Genomic DNA, 14,372 nt, shown 5'->3' with positions numbered 1-14,372 from the left:
CTGATGTAAAACTGAGGAAATGTTTCCTCTGTCACTCACATTAGATCTGTTCCTAACTGGATCACTTGGGCAACCTTTTACACGTGGCTTTTCCATTTGCTTTTTGCTCTCTTAATGTATACTTCCTTTTTGGTATAGATTAAAGGTTTTATAAGTGGTCTAGATTGACAGCTTTTCTGTATTTGTTAGTGTTAGGGTCAGTCCTTTTGCCTATTTGTTCACTGATAATCTTTGAGACAATTTTTCAATACATATAAATCATTCATCCTTTTAAATGTATTTCAGTTGCGTGTACTGACCCATATCAGAACAGTCTGACATCCTGTCCTATATTCTGGGCACTGTTATTAATTCTTATTGAATTGTGATGGATATAAACATATCTTCTGTGCAAACATTGCTCTCAAAAGGAGCGTGATTAAAATATTTTTTATTTTTATTTTTATTTTTTTTTGAGATAGGGTCTCACTCTGTCACCCAGACTAGAATGTGGTGGTGTCATCCTAGCTCATTGCAACCTCAAACTCTTGGGCTCACGTGATCCTCCTGCCTCAGCCTCCCGAAAAGCTGAGACCACAGGTGTGTACCACCATGCCCGGCTAATTTTTCTATTTTTTGTAGAGACGGAGTCTTTCTCTTGCTTAAGGTGGTCTCGGACTCCTGGCCTCAAGCAATCCTTCTGCCTTGGCCTCCCAAAGTGCTAGTATTACAGAAGCAAGTCACTGCGCCCAGCCCAAAATATTTTTTAAAAACAGCTTTATTGAGATTTAATTTCCTTACCATAAAATTCATGTTTTACACATATAATTGAACAATTTTTAGTAACTTTATAGAATTGTGCAGCCATTAACGTAGTTTAATTTTAGAGTTTTTCCATCAACTCCAAAAGAAAACTTGTACCCATTTGCTCCCCCCGACTCCCAGCCTACCACTGATAAACTTTCTGTATCAATAGATTTGTTTTTTCTGGATATGTCACATAAATAGAATCATGTAATATGTGTTCATTTGTGTCTGGCTTCTTCCACTTAGCATGTTTTTGAGGTTCATCCATGTTTTAGTATGTATCTTCGTTCCTTTTTATTGTCAAGTAGTATTCCTTTCTGTAGATAGATCACATTTTGTTTATCTGCTTAGCAGTTGATGGACATTTGGGTTGTTTCCACTTGTTGGCTCTTATGAACAATGCTGCTCTAAACATAAATGTACAAGTCTTTGTGTAGACATATGTTTTCATTTCTTTTGGGTGTTTACCTAGAAGTAAAAGTTTCAAGTCATATTGTAAATCTAGTTTAACTTTTTTTTTTTTTTTTTTTGGAGACAGAGTCTCGCTCTGTTGCTTGGGCTAGAGTGCCATGGCGTCAGCCTAGCTCACAGCCACCTCAAACTCCTGGGCTCAAGCAATCCTTTTGTTTCAACCTCCTGAGTAGCTGGGACTACAGGCATGAGCCACCATGCCCGGCTAATTTTTTCTATATATTTTTAGTTGTCCAGCTAATTTTCTTTCTATTTTTTGTAGAGACGGGGTCTTGCTCTTGCTCAGGCTGGTCTCAAACTAGTATTTTAAGAAACTGTGAAACTGTTTTCCAAAGTGGTTGCATCATTTCACATTTCCTCTAGCAATGTGCAAGTGTTCCAATTTCTTTACATTCTTGCTGACATTTGTCATTGTCTGTCTTTGATTCTAGCTATCCTAGTAGGTGTGAAGTGCTATTTCACTGTAATTTTTATTTGTATTTCTCTGGTGACCAATAATGCTGAGCATGTTTTCATGTACTCATTGACTATTTGTGTACATTCTTTGGTGAAATTTTTGTTTATATCTTTGCCTATTTTAAAATTGGGTTTAAACGCTCTTATTATTCAGTTTTCTTTTGTCACATATGCTTTTGGTGTCGTATATAAGAAATCTTTGCCTGACCCAAGGTCACAAAGATTTACTGCTATGATTTTATCTTATAATTATATAGTTCTAGCTATTACATCTAAGTCTATGATGCGTTTTGTGGAAAAGATTCAAACGAATGCTTTTGCATGGGAATATTCAATTTCCTAGCATCATCTGTTGAAAAAACTATCCTTTTCCCCCTGAACTGACTTTGTTCTTTTGTTAAAAACCAGTTGTCTGTAAATATATGTGTCTGTTTCTGGACTCTCTATTCTGTCCCATTGATCTAGATATCTATTTTTAGTAAAAACATTCTCTTTTAAGATTCATCACTAAATCTAGAAATTTGATTTATCTGAATCTCTTCCTGTCAGTCATTTATCAGACTAATTTAGATGGGTAAGGAATGTAGGGGTATAGGGGAAGCTTCACTTCTGTCCTCTCTGAAGGTTTACTGAAGCGTCTACAATAGACAGATCAATAGGAGAAAAAGGGCATATAAATTTATCTACCTCTATATGGACATGGGAGTCCTGCAAATGTGACTCTAAGAAGGGCCAGATGGTTGAGGATTGTATACCCTCAACCATAGGGGAGAGGGAAGTGGGGGGCTGTGGAAAATTTTAGAAGGGTAGTAAATGATTTTCATGGGAGATGAATAAGCCCAGAGAACAATGGTCTGGGGCAAAGTTCCTCTGAGCTCTGAGGAAGGTGGCTAGAAGGTGAGGGACAGAACTTCACTGTGAACAAAGATTGTCTTATTATGCAGGTAAAGTCTCTTAGGTAATCTTTTGGAGTTGAATTCAGAAAAATACATCAAAATTCTCTGGGCCTGATGAGGACTTTTAATCGTTTCTCTTCTGGGGTGGTTAATCTTTCCTGGTTATTTGATGGGATTCCTAGGAAGAGGGCTTGGATAGGGACCTCCCTCGTGGTTCAGATGTCACCATGGAATCACTTTGATTAGACAGTTGGGAGATATATGACCTGAGTCTTACTGCACATGCAGATCTCTCATGAGCTTCTCTGAAAGCCCGTTTGCCAGGGGGTGAATCACAGCAGCACCCACTTTAGTCCCTAGGAGACCGGGAATCCCTCATTGTCTACCTAACAGACTGGAGTCTGGAAATTTGGCAAAATTATAATGTCTTTTAGGAAGTGATTAGTTTGAAAGTTTTAATCCTACAGAAAGAATATATCTTTTGTAGAGTTTTGCAGTTTTGCAGTTGCAGAGATTTGGAGTTTGACGAAAGTGTATATAGCATCTGTGAAATTTTTATTAAGTATTTAAAAGAATTAGGTAACTAAAATAATAAACCTGCTTTATCTGGGAAGCATATCAGTTCTCCAGATAGAATTTTCAGTGGTTTCATTTTAGAAAAATATGAATCTTGGTACTAGGGACCTGGAGTGTTGTCTGCACTTAAGGAAACGCTCTTTGACAGGGAAGAGGCGTGAAGCGTCAGAATGGATCATAGCAGAGGCAGTGGAATCTCATCATCTGGGGGTGTCTTTAAAAATAGTTTTGGCGTTCCTTTCCCTGTGACAGTTGTCTTGATCATAATCCTGGTTTTTTTCAAAGGTTAGTGAAGGGGATGCAACCAGTTGTTCTCAGTTGTTTATTTGTAAGGACTTGAGGAAATGGGCTTATGTTTAAAGAAGAGTGAATTGGTTTGCATATAAAGTGTCAGAGAGTATCAGGATATCATAAAGGCCTTAAAACTATAAAATTTGCTGCTGAGAGACCTCTATGTTTTACAGTCCTTGAAACTTTAAAATAGATGAAGCAACCACTTGTGTCATGCCTACCCATGGTGTTCTTCTCACCCCGGCAAATAAAACTCTGAAAGGGACACCAGGAAGTGCCCATGATGGTATGACCAGAAGATATCTGCTCTCCCCAGCTACACTTTTCCTGCAGCGGATTCCATTGCTTGCCTAGCACACATCTCTCTCTGAGGACCTCGCGTCCTTCTGAGCCTATAGCCTGACTCATTTATAACCGTTCCAGCAAGTGGCTCACTGGTTGAGGATAGACCGAGCCATGTTAGACATCACCCAGGAAGTAGAGGAAGTTAATTTTTGAGGGCTTAGGTGGTTCCTTGACTTGTGTGTGTGTGTGTGTGTGTGTGTGTGCACGCACGCGCTGAGATTGTAGCTATTTTTTTTTTTTTTCTATAAACAACTATGTTGTAAAAGCTCGGTGTTTTAAATGGTGCCAGAAGGAGAGAAAACAGTTCTTATTTGGGGCAAGGATCCATTTAATTGTTGAATCTCTGTGTAACAGGTCAGGCACTGACAACCTGTAGCTCACTGGACAAAAGCCCTGGAAGAGATGATTCAGCTCAGAAGTATTCAGGGCAGTTGCCACAACCAGCACTTTAATCAGAATTGCAAAGTAGTTGAAATTTTTATTTGCCACTTCCCTGTATTCCTTTCCTGGACTCTTCGCCACTCACCGGCTGCCCAGGGTCCTCAGGCTGCCTTTCACTCTGGAATCATACCATGCCCTACGCTGCAGTGCCTCTCCCCTGCAAGTTATTCCCTCTGACTGCCAACTATGACTAAGATTTCTTTGAAACCGATGATAGGTAACTGTAAACAGGAAAGTCAGTCTGATAAAATCACCTTGCACTGAGAGGCAAATGACTGAAAGGTTGCTGTATCCCAGGAGCTGTCTTTCTCCTCAAAGAACTGTATGGATTTACCCGAATGCATCTCTAATTTATAACAATTAATTTGAACCTGATTTATGAATTTGATGTAACATTACCAGAGAGTCATTGAGTGGGGCATTTATTGAAGAAATACGCATTTTTTTTGAACTAGTTGTGAATTTTGGTCATGAATATAACTTAAAACTAATTAAAAATTCTTTAAGATAACTTCTACATGATTTTTATCAAAAAATACTCACAGTTCTGTTTCCAAACTTTTTTAGTAAAAGTTGGAATTTGAAAATATGGTGGAGTCTGTTTAAAACAGTGGTAAAGGGCAGGACTGTGATGCTGTAGTTATGGACTACCTGGGTTAAACGCACTGTTAGACACACTAGTTATATTTTTTAAGACGTGCCATATATGAGCTGTGTAGTTCTTAGCTATTATTATAGCATTCTAGTTACTTGTCGTTATTTGTCTCATTATATTACTATGGTCACAGATATCCATTTATATCAAAATTTTGTTCCATTGAGTAGCTTATTAATTACCCATTAGTTGAGTGATTATGACCCCTGCTTCCCTAGCTTTTTTTGTGTGTGTAGGGTACTCAAATTGTGAGAAATCGGGAGGAATAGGAAAGGGGTGAGCTTAACAATGCCACTGATTGGTTCCTCCACTTTTCCTTATGCTATTGTTAAAAACTGGTCTTGATATAGTAGCACTTACCATGATTTTTTGACATGATAAATGGTTTAAAGAAAGATTTATGTAAGAAATGAAGTAGAAGGATATTTGAAAAACTTTTAAAAGGTTATATCCATATTCTCCTGCCAAACATTGCTTAGTTTTACCTTTAGTGACAGAATACTAGACAGAAACATCCTTGGTGTTACCTAAAATACCTCCCCCTCTTTTAAGAAGACTGCACAGTAATATTTATTAGCCGTTCTTCTCTTTCTCATAAATGGAGTGGATAATGCTAATGCCTTTACAAACCAGTGCTCATTTATTTGCCTTTTTTCGTATGGAGGTTGTTTAGAACTGCGGCCCTCAACCCCTGGGCTGTGGACTGGACTGGTACCAGTCCGTGGCCTGTTAGGAACTGGGCGGCACAGCAGGAGGTTAACAGTGGGCGGGCGGGGCAGGCAGTGAGCCGCCAAGCTTCATCTGTATTTACAGCTGCTCCCCATCACTTGCATCACTGCATAAGCTCTGCCTCCTGTCAGATCAGCAGGGGCATTAGATTCTCATAGGAGTGCGAACCTACCGTAAACTGTGCACGTGAGGGATCCTGGTTGCATGCTCCTTGTGAGAATCTGATGCCTGATCTGAGGTGGAGCTGAAGCGGTGATGCTGGCGCTGGGGAGCGGCTGCAAATACAGATTATCATTAGCAGAGAGGTTTGACTGCACAATAAATGAAATGCGCTTGAATCATCCCAAAACCATCTCCCACTGCCCCAGTCTGTGGAAAAATTGTCGTCCATGAAACCAGTCCCTGATGCCAAAAAGGTTGGGGACCACTACTCTAGGGTACAACTTTTTAATAAAACTAACTTTAAGAAACTGGACAGATACCAGAAGTAGTATTAACTATGCAGAGTATATTGATTTCTGAATTTATTTCTCCCTTTTAGTTACAATATAATTGTTCTGCACCAAGATATGTACAACTATGCAAGAGATGAAAGATCTGCAGGGTGAGGGGAAAACATGAGAAAAAATAGATTTCTGTCTGTTTTCCTGTTGATAAAAGGGAAGAGCTGGAAGGAAAGATAGAAGACTCAAGCCCAAACCAAAGCAGACCATCCAACCCAAACCCCAAACAAGCTGTTATAGTAAAGAGTTACACACTTTAAAAAAAAATTTTAAATTGAAATAGCCTTTTAAAAAGGTTGCTAAAACTATAGTGAAACTGTATTAAAAATGCCTAGATGAAACAGTGACTAAAATACCCCAAATCTTAGGTGTTTATCAGAAATATAAATGCTTTTGTTTTTTTTAACTACCTATCATTCCACCTTGTGGTAAGAGACTAGAAAAGACATTTTTGGTTTTGCTTTTTAATTGATTATAAATTATCAACCCGAAAGCTTAAAAGAGAAACATTCATTGTCAAAGAACTAATCTTATGAAGTAGACAGATTATTTGTACTGCCTAGTGCCAACATGGATTTGTTTAAAACTCTTCATTATTTTATTCATTGGTGCTTTAAGATGTATGTCAAACATCTTTATTTATAGTTTACCAAAAAAAGGTGAATTACGTGACCTTAATGCTGACTTAACAAAGTGCCTAAAGAAAGCTATACCATCTTTTCACTATACCAAATAAAGATATTTCCCCATTATACTTAACTGCACCAATTTAAAATTTATGGTAAATTTAGGTAGAATCTGAATTCTAGTTTTATTCTTTCACAATTCTTAAAGAAGTAGTACTGAAATAAATTTGTAATAAAACTGATCAGATAAGGCAGCTACCTACGAGAATACGTTGTTTTTAAGCATTTCTGTGTATTTTAAAAGCATCAATTTTCTTATCAATAATGGATATAATATATTGATACATATGTAAATTTTATTTTTTCAAGTAGACCATCTAAGGAGCTCTCCCAGGAGAAGCTGACAGCTTATTTTTCATGAACATGTTTGTTTGAACTGAAAAATTGCATTGAAAAACATTTTAATTCATAGTTTTCACTACAGCAGACTGTTCCCTTCTCTTTACCCAGTTAGTGTAAGGCAGTGAGGCACTCTCATTTGGCACTAGCCTTCTTGCATTATTTACGTTCCTAAAGATAGCTAATTGTTTCCCAGAATACTGTATCCTTTAGAAGTAGAACTTCTTTAAGAGAGGACTGTGAATCCTTTATGTGGCTGATGTTCTGCTCTCTGCTGCTATGCTAGGATGCATGCATTTTTCCTGAAGTTCATTGATTTAATGTCTACTATAGTTTGCTTTTTCTTGAGGGACCTTTCCTTCATTATTGTGCACACATTGGGCCCTCAGCTTTACCTGTGATTTGTGTTTAAGATAATAGTTTACAAGAGTGCTTTTATATTGATCAGCGATATTATGTCCACATTCCGTTTAAAAACCTTTAATGGTTTTTCTCTGCCTAGGAAAAGTCCAAGCTTCTTAACCTGGCATATAAAGCCACCATATCTCCTGGCCTACCTTTCTGGCCTTATCTTCCACAACATACTTCATTGATTTCACGACTGCTTTCCTTCTTGGAACATACAATTTTGTGTGTCCTTGCCTTTTTCCTTTGTTCTTGCTCTTCTCTTCACCTGGAATATTCCCATCTTTGCTGGGAGGACCCCAAACTGGATTAAAGCTCTTCACAGCTTCCTGAGCATGCTCTGAGTGTATTCACTTTATATTGAAATTTCCTCCCTAAATTTCTATCATTTCAGATTGTAGGCTTCAAGAGGTGGTACTCTTATTATTCATCTTTGTGTCCTTAGAAGTTAAAGGATACTCTGGTATATGATGTATGCTCAGTAAATATTTAGTGGCCTGAATTGAACTACAGCCAAATGATAGATAGCAATATATTTAAATATGGGAAGTAGAATTTTTGTGGAATTTGTATAGATAAACATCAACCACTACAATGTCAGACTTGTGAAAAAGGATGTTTAAACATTAAGTAAGCAGCTATAGGATGATCCTCTTTTCTTCAAAGTTGAATTTGATTTAGTCTACATAAAACCAAACAATTGTAGGTTAACAAATTGAAATTTTTGGTGTAGTATTTTTTATCAGTTAAGCCATTTGGATAATACAGATCTGGCATGCATGGTCTACTCTGTTCTCTCTCCAAAATAAATTTAAAATATTGTCTATATCATCAGGAGTACCTTGTTTAGAATTTTTGTTGCTCACAGAATGTTTTCGTCTATTTATTTTTCTTCATTAGCATATTCTCTTAAGCAAAAGATTAGCGCCCCCTAGGGGTAAACTGTAGCTGCAATGCTGTACACACCTTTTTAAAAAGCGCTGCAAAATTCTGTAAGAATTGTGTGAAACACAAAAATGCTGTTTCACCCTTGTTATGTAATTCAAGTTATATAATTTAATCCCAGTGTGTCTCATAGTGCTTTTACTTTGCTTGCCACTTCCGCTAGCACTATTTATTCTGACAGTTTTTTGTCCCACAGGGAGAAAATATCCAAAAAAAGAGAAGAAGGAATGTTTTATTAAAAATTGAAAATGGAAGGTTAAGACTATTGGCAGTACAGTCATTTGTGAAGGATAGTTACCAGGCCAAATGGCTATGACTCAGGCTTGGAATAACATAAAAGGTTTTTTATGTAGGCTTAACTGTTTACTTTCCCTTCTTTTCTTTCCCTTGAAGTGCTCACTTGATCAGATATTATTCTAGAACCCCATTTTTTCCCCTCAGTTCATTCACTACCACCTCTTCCCCATAATGTTGATTTTAAATTTTTGATAAACATTCTCTTTTATTCTGTTTGTGGTGAGGAAACTGAGCCAATATTATAAAGCACTTAGCGCAGGATCAGGGATCTCGTAATAACTCATGGTGTGTATATTTTTGTTTATTATTGTTAATGGTGACATTTTCTTTTCAAAGAATGATAGAGATGATAATATCTTATATTTGTAGAACATTTTCCATATACATTATTTCTGTGGACCTTCAGAATAATCACCTGAGACAGGAAAAGCAGGCAGTATTACGTGGTAGCCAATGCTTAAGGACTTTTTCAGGCATTATAGAAGTTAAATTAGTCAACTGAATTTTCTTCTAAAGTTCTTAAGATATTTAGCCACAAGTCTTAACAGTAGCTTTTCATTTTACACATTTTCTAAGTTGGTAGGTCATTGATTTTTTTTTAAGGATAATTTTATTTTCAGATCATAGATTTTTGTTCTTTAGATTGGATTAGAAAGCTTCTGTTTGCAAACTTTTATTTTGCAGATGTGAAAACTGAGGCCTAGAGAGTTTAGGTGGTTGGTTCAAGTTCATGAGGCTGAGGCAGAAGCAGGCCTGAAATGCAGGTCTCCTAATTCTTTTCCCCTTATCACAGATTTGCTCCCTTCCTAATTTGGTTTTGCGTGGCATAATATTATTATTCTCCTCTAAACATGCCTAATTTAATTTTTCTTTATTGTCACATAAATATCATGGTGTTAAATGACAGCTGGTTTTGGAAAGTTTCCCTGACGTAGAGGGTTTGGTTCAATCTGGCAAGGCAGGTTGTGAAATTGCCTTCCTATGAAATAAGTGTTCAGAATCACACCCCATCTTTAACTGTCCTGCAGTGAGAAAGACATAGGAAGTAGAGTATGGAGTGAAGTGTGAGTTTGGCAGGGTGAGGGCATAGTGAACCAGAGAGCACAGAGTTCTCAGCACTGTGTGTTAGTCACTGTCCTGGGAGGCCCCATTCTGATCATGTGCTTGGATTCCACTGCCCTTCTGTGTGCTGAGGATGTCAGACCTGCACAATAAAGTCATTTATTTTGAGAGATTAAGCAGCAGGCTGAGGATCACGAGCTGTATAATATTGTTTATATAAACACGATGTCTTAGTGTTCTTGTTCAGGCTCTTTTAGAGTTAGGCTGCTTTCTGGTGACACTGGAAATATACTAAGAAGTACCTATAGATTTAGATGCATTAATGTGTTGGACATTTGCAAGCTTAGCTTTTCTGCCTTGTTTTTAAGTCAGTCTTAGCCTTATGAATTCAAGTTTGTGCCTCAGGATGCGATTGGGTAAATTCTTATAGTGTTCTAATATGTGAGTAGAAAATTATAGTGTTCGTACTCATTTCACTAAGTGCTTATCTCCATGTGTATTATGTCATACATGTAGTACATATGTTCCTGAAAAGATCCTTGAAAATTGGTTTATCTCTGAAATATAATTGAGAATTTGAGAGGATTGTCATTTCATGATATCCCAAGGTAAATACTCTAATGGAATGGATAATTCCTTTATAGCCTATTTGGATATTTATAGATTTTCTAAACAAGGATTGCCTAAAATGTGTTATAATTTTTTTAAAAGAAATGAAGTATTTTTGAACTTTTTCTTACTGTGGTATAATCTTGTGACACCAGAAATTCAATTGACATTCCTTGGGAATAAGGAAATCAAAATAAAATATCAGTTTGTGAAGATGGAGATTTGGTTAAAAGCATAATAATTTGACTCTCTTTCAGTTTTGCTGGCCATTTTGTAGGTATAGGTACTATTGACATTAACAGTTACTTTGTGGTAGAGCTATTGAGCCTAAGTTTAATACTTATGTTATTTGTGGCTAATGATGCCTAGATCAACAATTGAATATGAAAAGTTTTTGTGACTTAGGTAAAAAGTCCCAGAACACTGGAGATATATATATATATATCTTAGTCAACTAAGATAATAAAGTTTAATGGCATTTAAACTGCTTTTTGGGAATGAGAGACTTACCATGTAAGATTTGCAAGACCTTCATAGTTTACTCCAAAGATTGGCAAACATGCAGGGCTTGTGCTGTGGGTTAAGTAGGTGGGATTCTGTTTCCTGCCTCTTTCTGGACCACTTCTTTAGCTCCTTTCATTGGAGCAGCCCAGAATCCTACAAGGTGAGAAAATGGAAATGGGCCAGCCCACTGTGGAGCAGCCATCTTAATAACCTGCTTTGACATTTGTCTGTTGAGCACAAACCTTGTAGTGGGCCCACTAGTTATAGGAGCTGTCCCTACTTGGCAGACTGGACAAAGTTAGGAAATCATTGGTGGTTTGAGTCCTAAAATCACAGGCTTAAATCAGGCCTTTGGGATGGGGGAAGCTATTATAGGTTGAGTGTTAATTTTGTGCTAGTGTTATTTAGTTTTGAAAACCCTCTACCATAAGAAAATTTATGTTGTGCAGATGAGGGTTTGGACAGTGGCCTTCTCACCTGACATGCATAGATTTTTTTAAAACTTTTTTTTTGAAAATAGTTGTAGGCTCACAGGAAATGGCAAAAAATACTACATAGAGTCTCATGTACCCCTTTGCCCAGCTTACATCTATGAATTTTTAAAATGTAGAGTGTGTGTCTGTACATATTTGATTCTGTTGTGGGCTAAAGAGTAGGTAGACCAACTGGGGGGTAAAAACCTTAACCTCTTGTTAAAGTAGCTCTGGTTGCTATAGCAGGAATCGTGAATAAAATCAGGGCATGGCTTGTATTTAAAAAATCGTAACCCCACATAGTAGTCTAAACTTCTAGTGTGTTAAAATTGTAATAGTTCTAATTGTCTTTTTGAATTATTACTCTGAAATTCACTGTTTTAGTTTTTAAGTTTAAATTTAGTTTTTAAGTAATAAGAGAGTAAAAAATAAAAAAATAGCTGCATGACTGAACACCATATGAGGAATGGTTTCTATTTGCCCTCTTTTGTGTTTAAGAACGTTAAGGATGATTCTGAGTTCTAGAACCAAAAGTTTTGCTTTTCTCTACCTAGGTTCGAAAACATGTGAATGATCTCTATGAAGACTTAAGGGATGGACACAATTTAATTTCTCTTTTAGAGGTTCTTTCAGGAGATACCTTGGTAAGTTTTAAATTTCTTCTTTTATTTTGAAGAACATGCAATCTTTTCTGTATATGACCAGTGTGTTTTCAACACAGACTGTTCAGATTTGTGCAACATTCCTCCTTTGAGCTGTGAATTCTGCCTGAGAAACAGTTCTGGTTAGATTCCTAAACATTTTCAGATTTCAAATGATATGAATTTGAGAGATTGAAACACTTTGATTACTTAGCTTAAATAATCAGTTCTATAATTAAAATACTATTTTTGTTCTTGCTTCTTTTTTTATCTTTGGTGGCTTTTTTTTTTTTTTTTTTGCTTAGCAGAAATTGAATGCATAATTTAACCAACCACGTATTAAAAGACTCACAAATAGCAAGGAAATAAATGTCACTTTCTGAAAAATGGTCTAACCCATTCCTCAGGTGTCATTTCCTTTTTTGTGAACATGACCTCCCCTTCTTGGTTACCTGTTCTCCTTCATTATGTTCTGTTCATGCTCTTCTTTTCATTTCTGGTCTGTCTTGTGTCTTTGCTGTCCTATCTTCTGTCTGTTATATTCATTAGCCAAGGGAGCGAGATTTTTTGAAGACCTTACGATTGGTGAGTGCAACAGAAGCATGCGAATATGAACAGCATGAGGATGTGGAGGATGAGGATAAGGGGGTAGGTGTCGCCCCCGTAACTCGACTAACCTAGCCGTTCCAGTGTGGTGAGCGCTAACCTGACAAGAGAAGTAACTCCCAGGTTCAGGCTCCTTTTGAGAAAAGTATAGAAAGGACGAAAACCCAGAGTGAGGCAGACATGTGTGTACCAAAAAATAGGACAAAGGAAATATTTTTTCTTTAAATTTATTTTCAGAGAATGAAAACAATTGAATCATTTCTACATTACTGTGCACTGCATGGTAATTGGACATATTTGCCTAAATTTTATGGATGGAATTTTTGCTAAATGATTTTATATATGTTGTATATAAATAGGGAAAAATCTTACAACTAGTCTGCTAATTTTGTGTGAATTTGTTCCACTTCTGGAATTGATATTTTAAATAGGACAACTATTTATTGCTTTTTTTTTTGAAGGACTTAGGGAAATTTTATTTAGTATTTAAGTTTCTGCTTTAAATCATACCTATTGGCAATAAGTATTTGATGGACTTTTTTTTTTTAACTATTTAATACGTCTCATGGTATTGAGAAGGGAGAAAGATTTAAAATCTAGTGTCCTGATAAAACTCACAGAGCTATTTAATCTCCGTGACTCTTACTTGACTGCAGCCCACCTTTGCAAGGCAGATGTCCTTATTTTGTCTTCTACATGCCTAGTGCCCCCTGATTTCATTGAAAATTGTGCTTTTGTTGGATCCGGTGGGTGAATTTATCAACATCGTTTCTATTTGTTATAGAAAACTTACTCTCCCTCCTGTGGTGTGCTGTCTGTTTTATTATGGCGCTTGGGCTTCAGCAACCTATTCATATTTAAGAAGCTAAGCTGTCCATTTTCTTTTTTCTTTTTTCCCTTTGGAAGATGTTATGTGATAAATTTCAACTCCATTCCTTGTATTTTTGTTAAACATTTCTCAGCCCTGTTTCCTTTTGTTTTCCTTCTGCTGACTTAGGACGTTTCTTAAGGGAAACGGCATTAAGGAAAGTGATTCTAGTTTGTCACTTTTCCCGACACTGAGAAAATAACCATGCCCATCCCCAAGTAGTGTAAAACTAGTAGAGAGTCCTTTCTGATTATTGTAGAGTCCAATTTTGTGAATAAAGAGGAACATATACTATATGGTTTCAATTGTGTTTCTCTCTTCCTCTATCATGGCTAAGTAAACCTTCTCTTTCTCCTTCTTGGTGATTTTTATACTAACTGCATGCGACTTTACCTCATTTTCATTAACATGCCATATATAATTATAAAAAACCTTCTTGCTAATAGTTAGTGTTTATTAAGAATGGGGAATAGTATTTAGTTATTTTTGTGGCTCCATAGCTAAAAAACTATAGGCCAGAATTGTTATATTAGCAAACACAAAAAAAATCTGTATGTTCTATGACATTTTCTTTTTTCCTTTGGTTTAAATGGACATTTGGAATAAAGTATTAATATATGTTTAAATAAAAACACGTTTGGAAAAAATCCCTAGTAATTTAAATTCAATCCCAGGTAAGGCAAAGAAATTAAAAACTTTTTGAAGAATTTTATAGCCTTACCTAAATAGTAAATACTGTTTTGATATATTAAGATGAGCAGAAAGTATATTTAAATTAGCGTGGTCAG

At 36.4% G+C, this 14,372-nt stretch overlaps 1 protein-coding gene across 9 annotated transcripts in view; it reads left to right on the top strand.

Annotated features, from left to right (window-relative positions):
* The window catches only part of DST (dystonin), a 443,403-nt gene that overhangs the window by 207,386 nt on the left and 221,645 nt on the right, over positions 1-14,372 (top strand). For 6 of the 9 annotated variants that reach the window (XM_069487494.1, XM_069487495.1, XM_069487498.1 and 3 more), the window contains one exon: positions 12,024-12,113. In XM_069487494.1, coding sequence (XP_069343595.1) covers positions 12,024-12,113 — 90 coding nt within the window. Of the gene's footprint in view, positions 1-12,023; positions 12,114-12,659; positions 12,759-14,372 lie in introns of all 9 variants that reach the window. The other 3 variants (XM_069487492.1, XM_069487489.1, XM_069487491.1) reach the window with 1 other exon arrangement.

The sequence above is a fragment of the Eulemur rufifrons genome, chromosome 15, assembly GCF_041146395.1.
Source record: "Eulemur rufifrons isolate Redbay chromosome 15, OSU_ERuf_1, whole genome shotgun sequence".
In the NCBI taxonomy this organism is placed as follows: Eukaryota; Metazoa; Chordata; class Mammalia; order Primates; family Lemuridae; genus Eulemur; species Eulemur rufifrons.
This window is presented reverse-complemented; position numbering and strand designations above follow the sequence as displayed.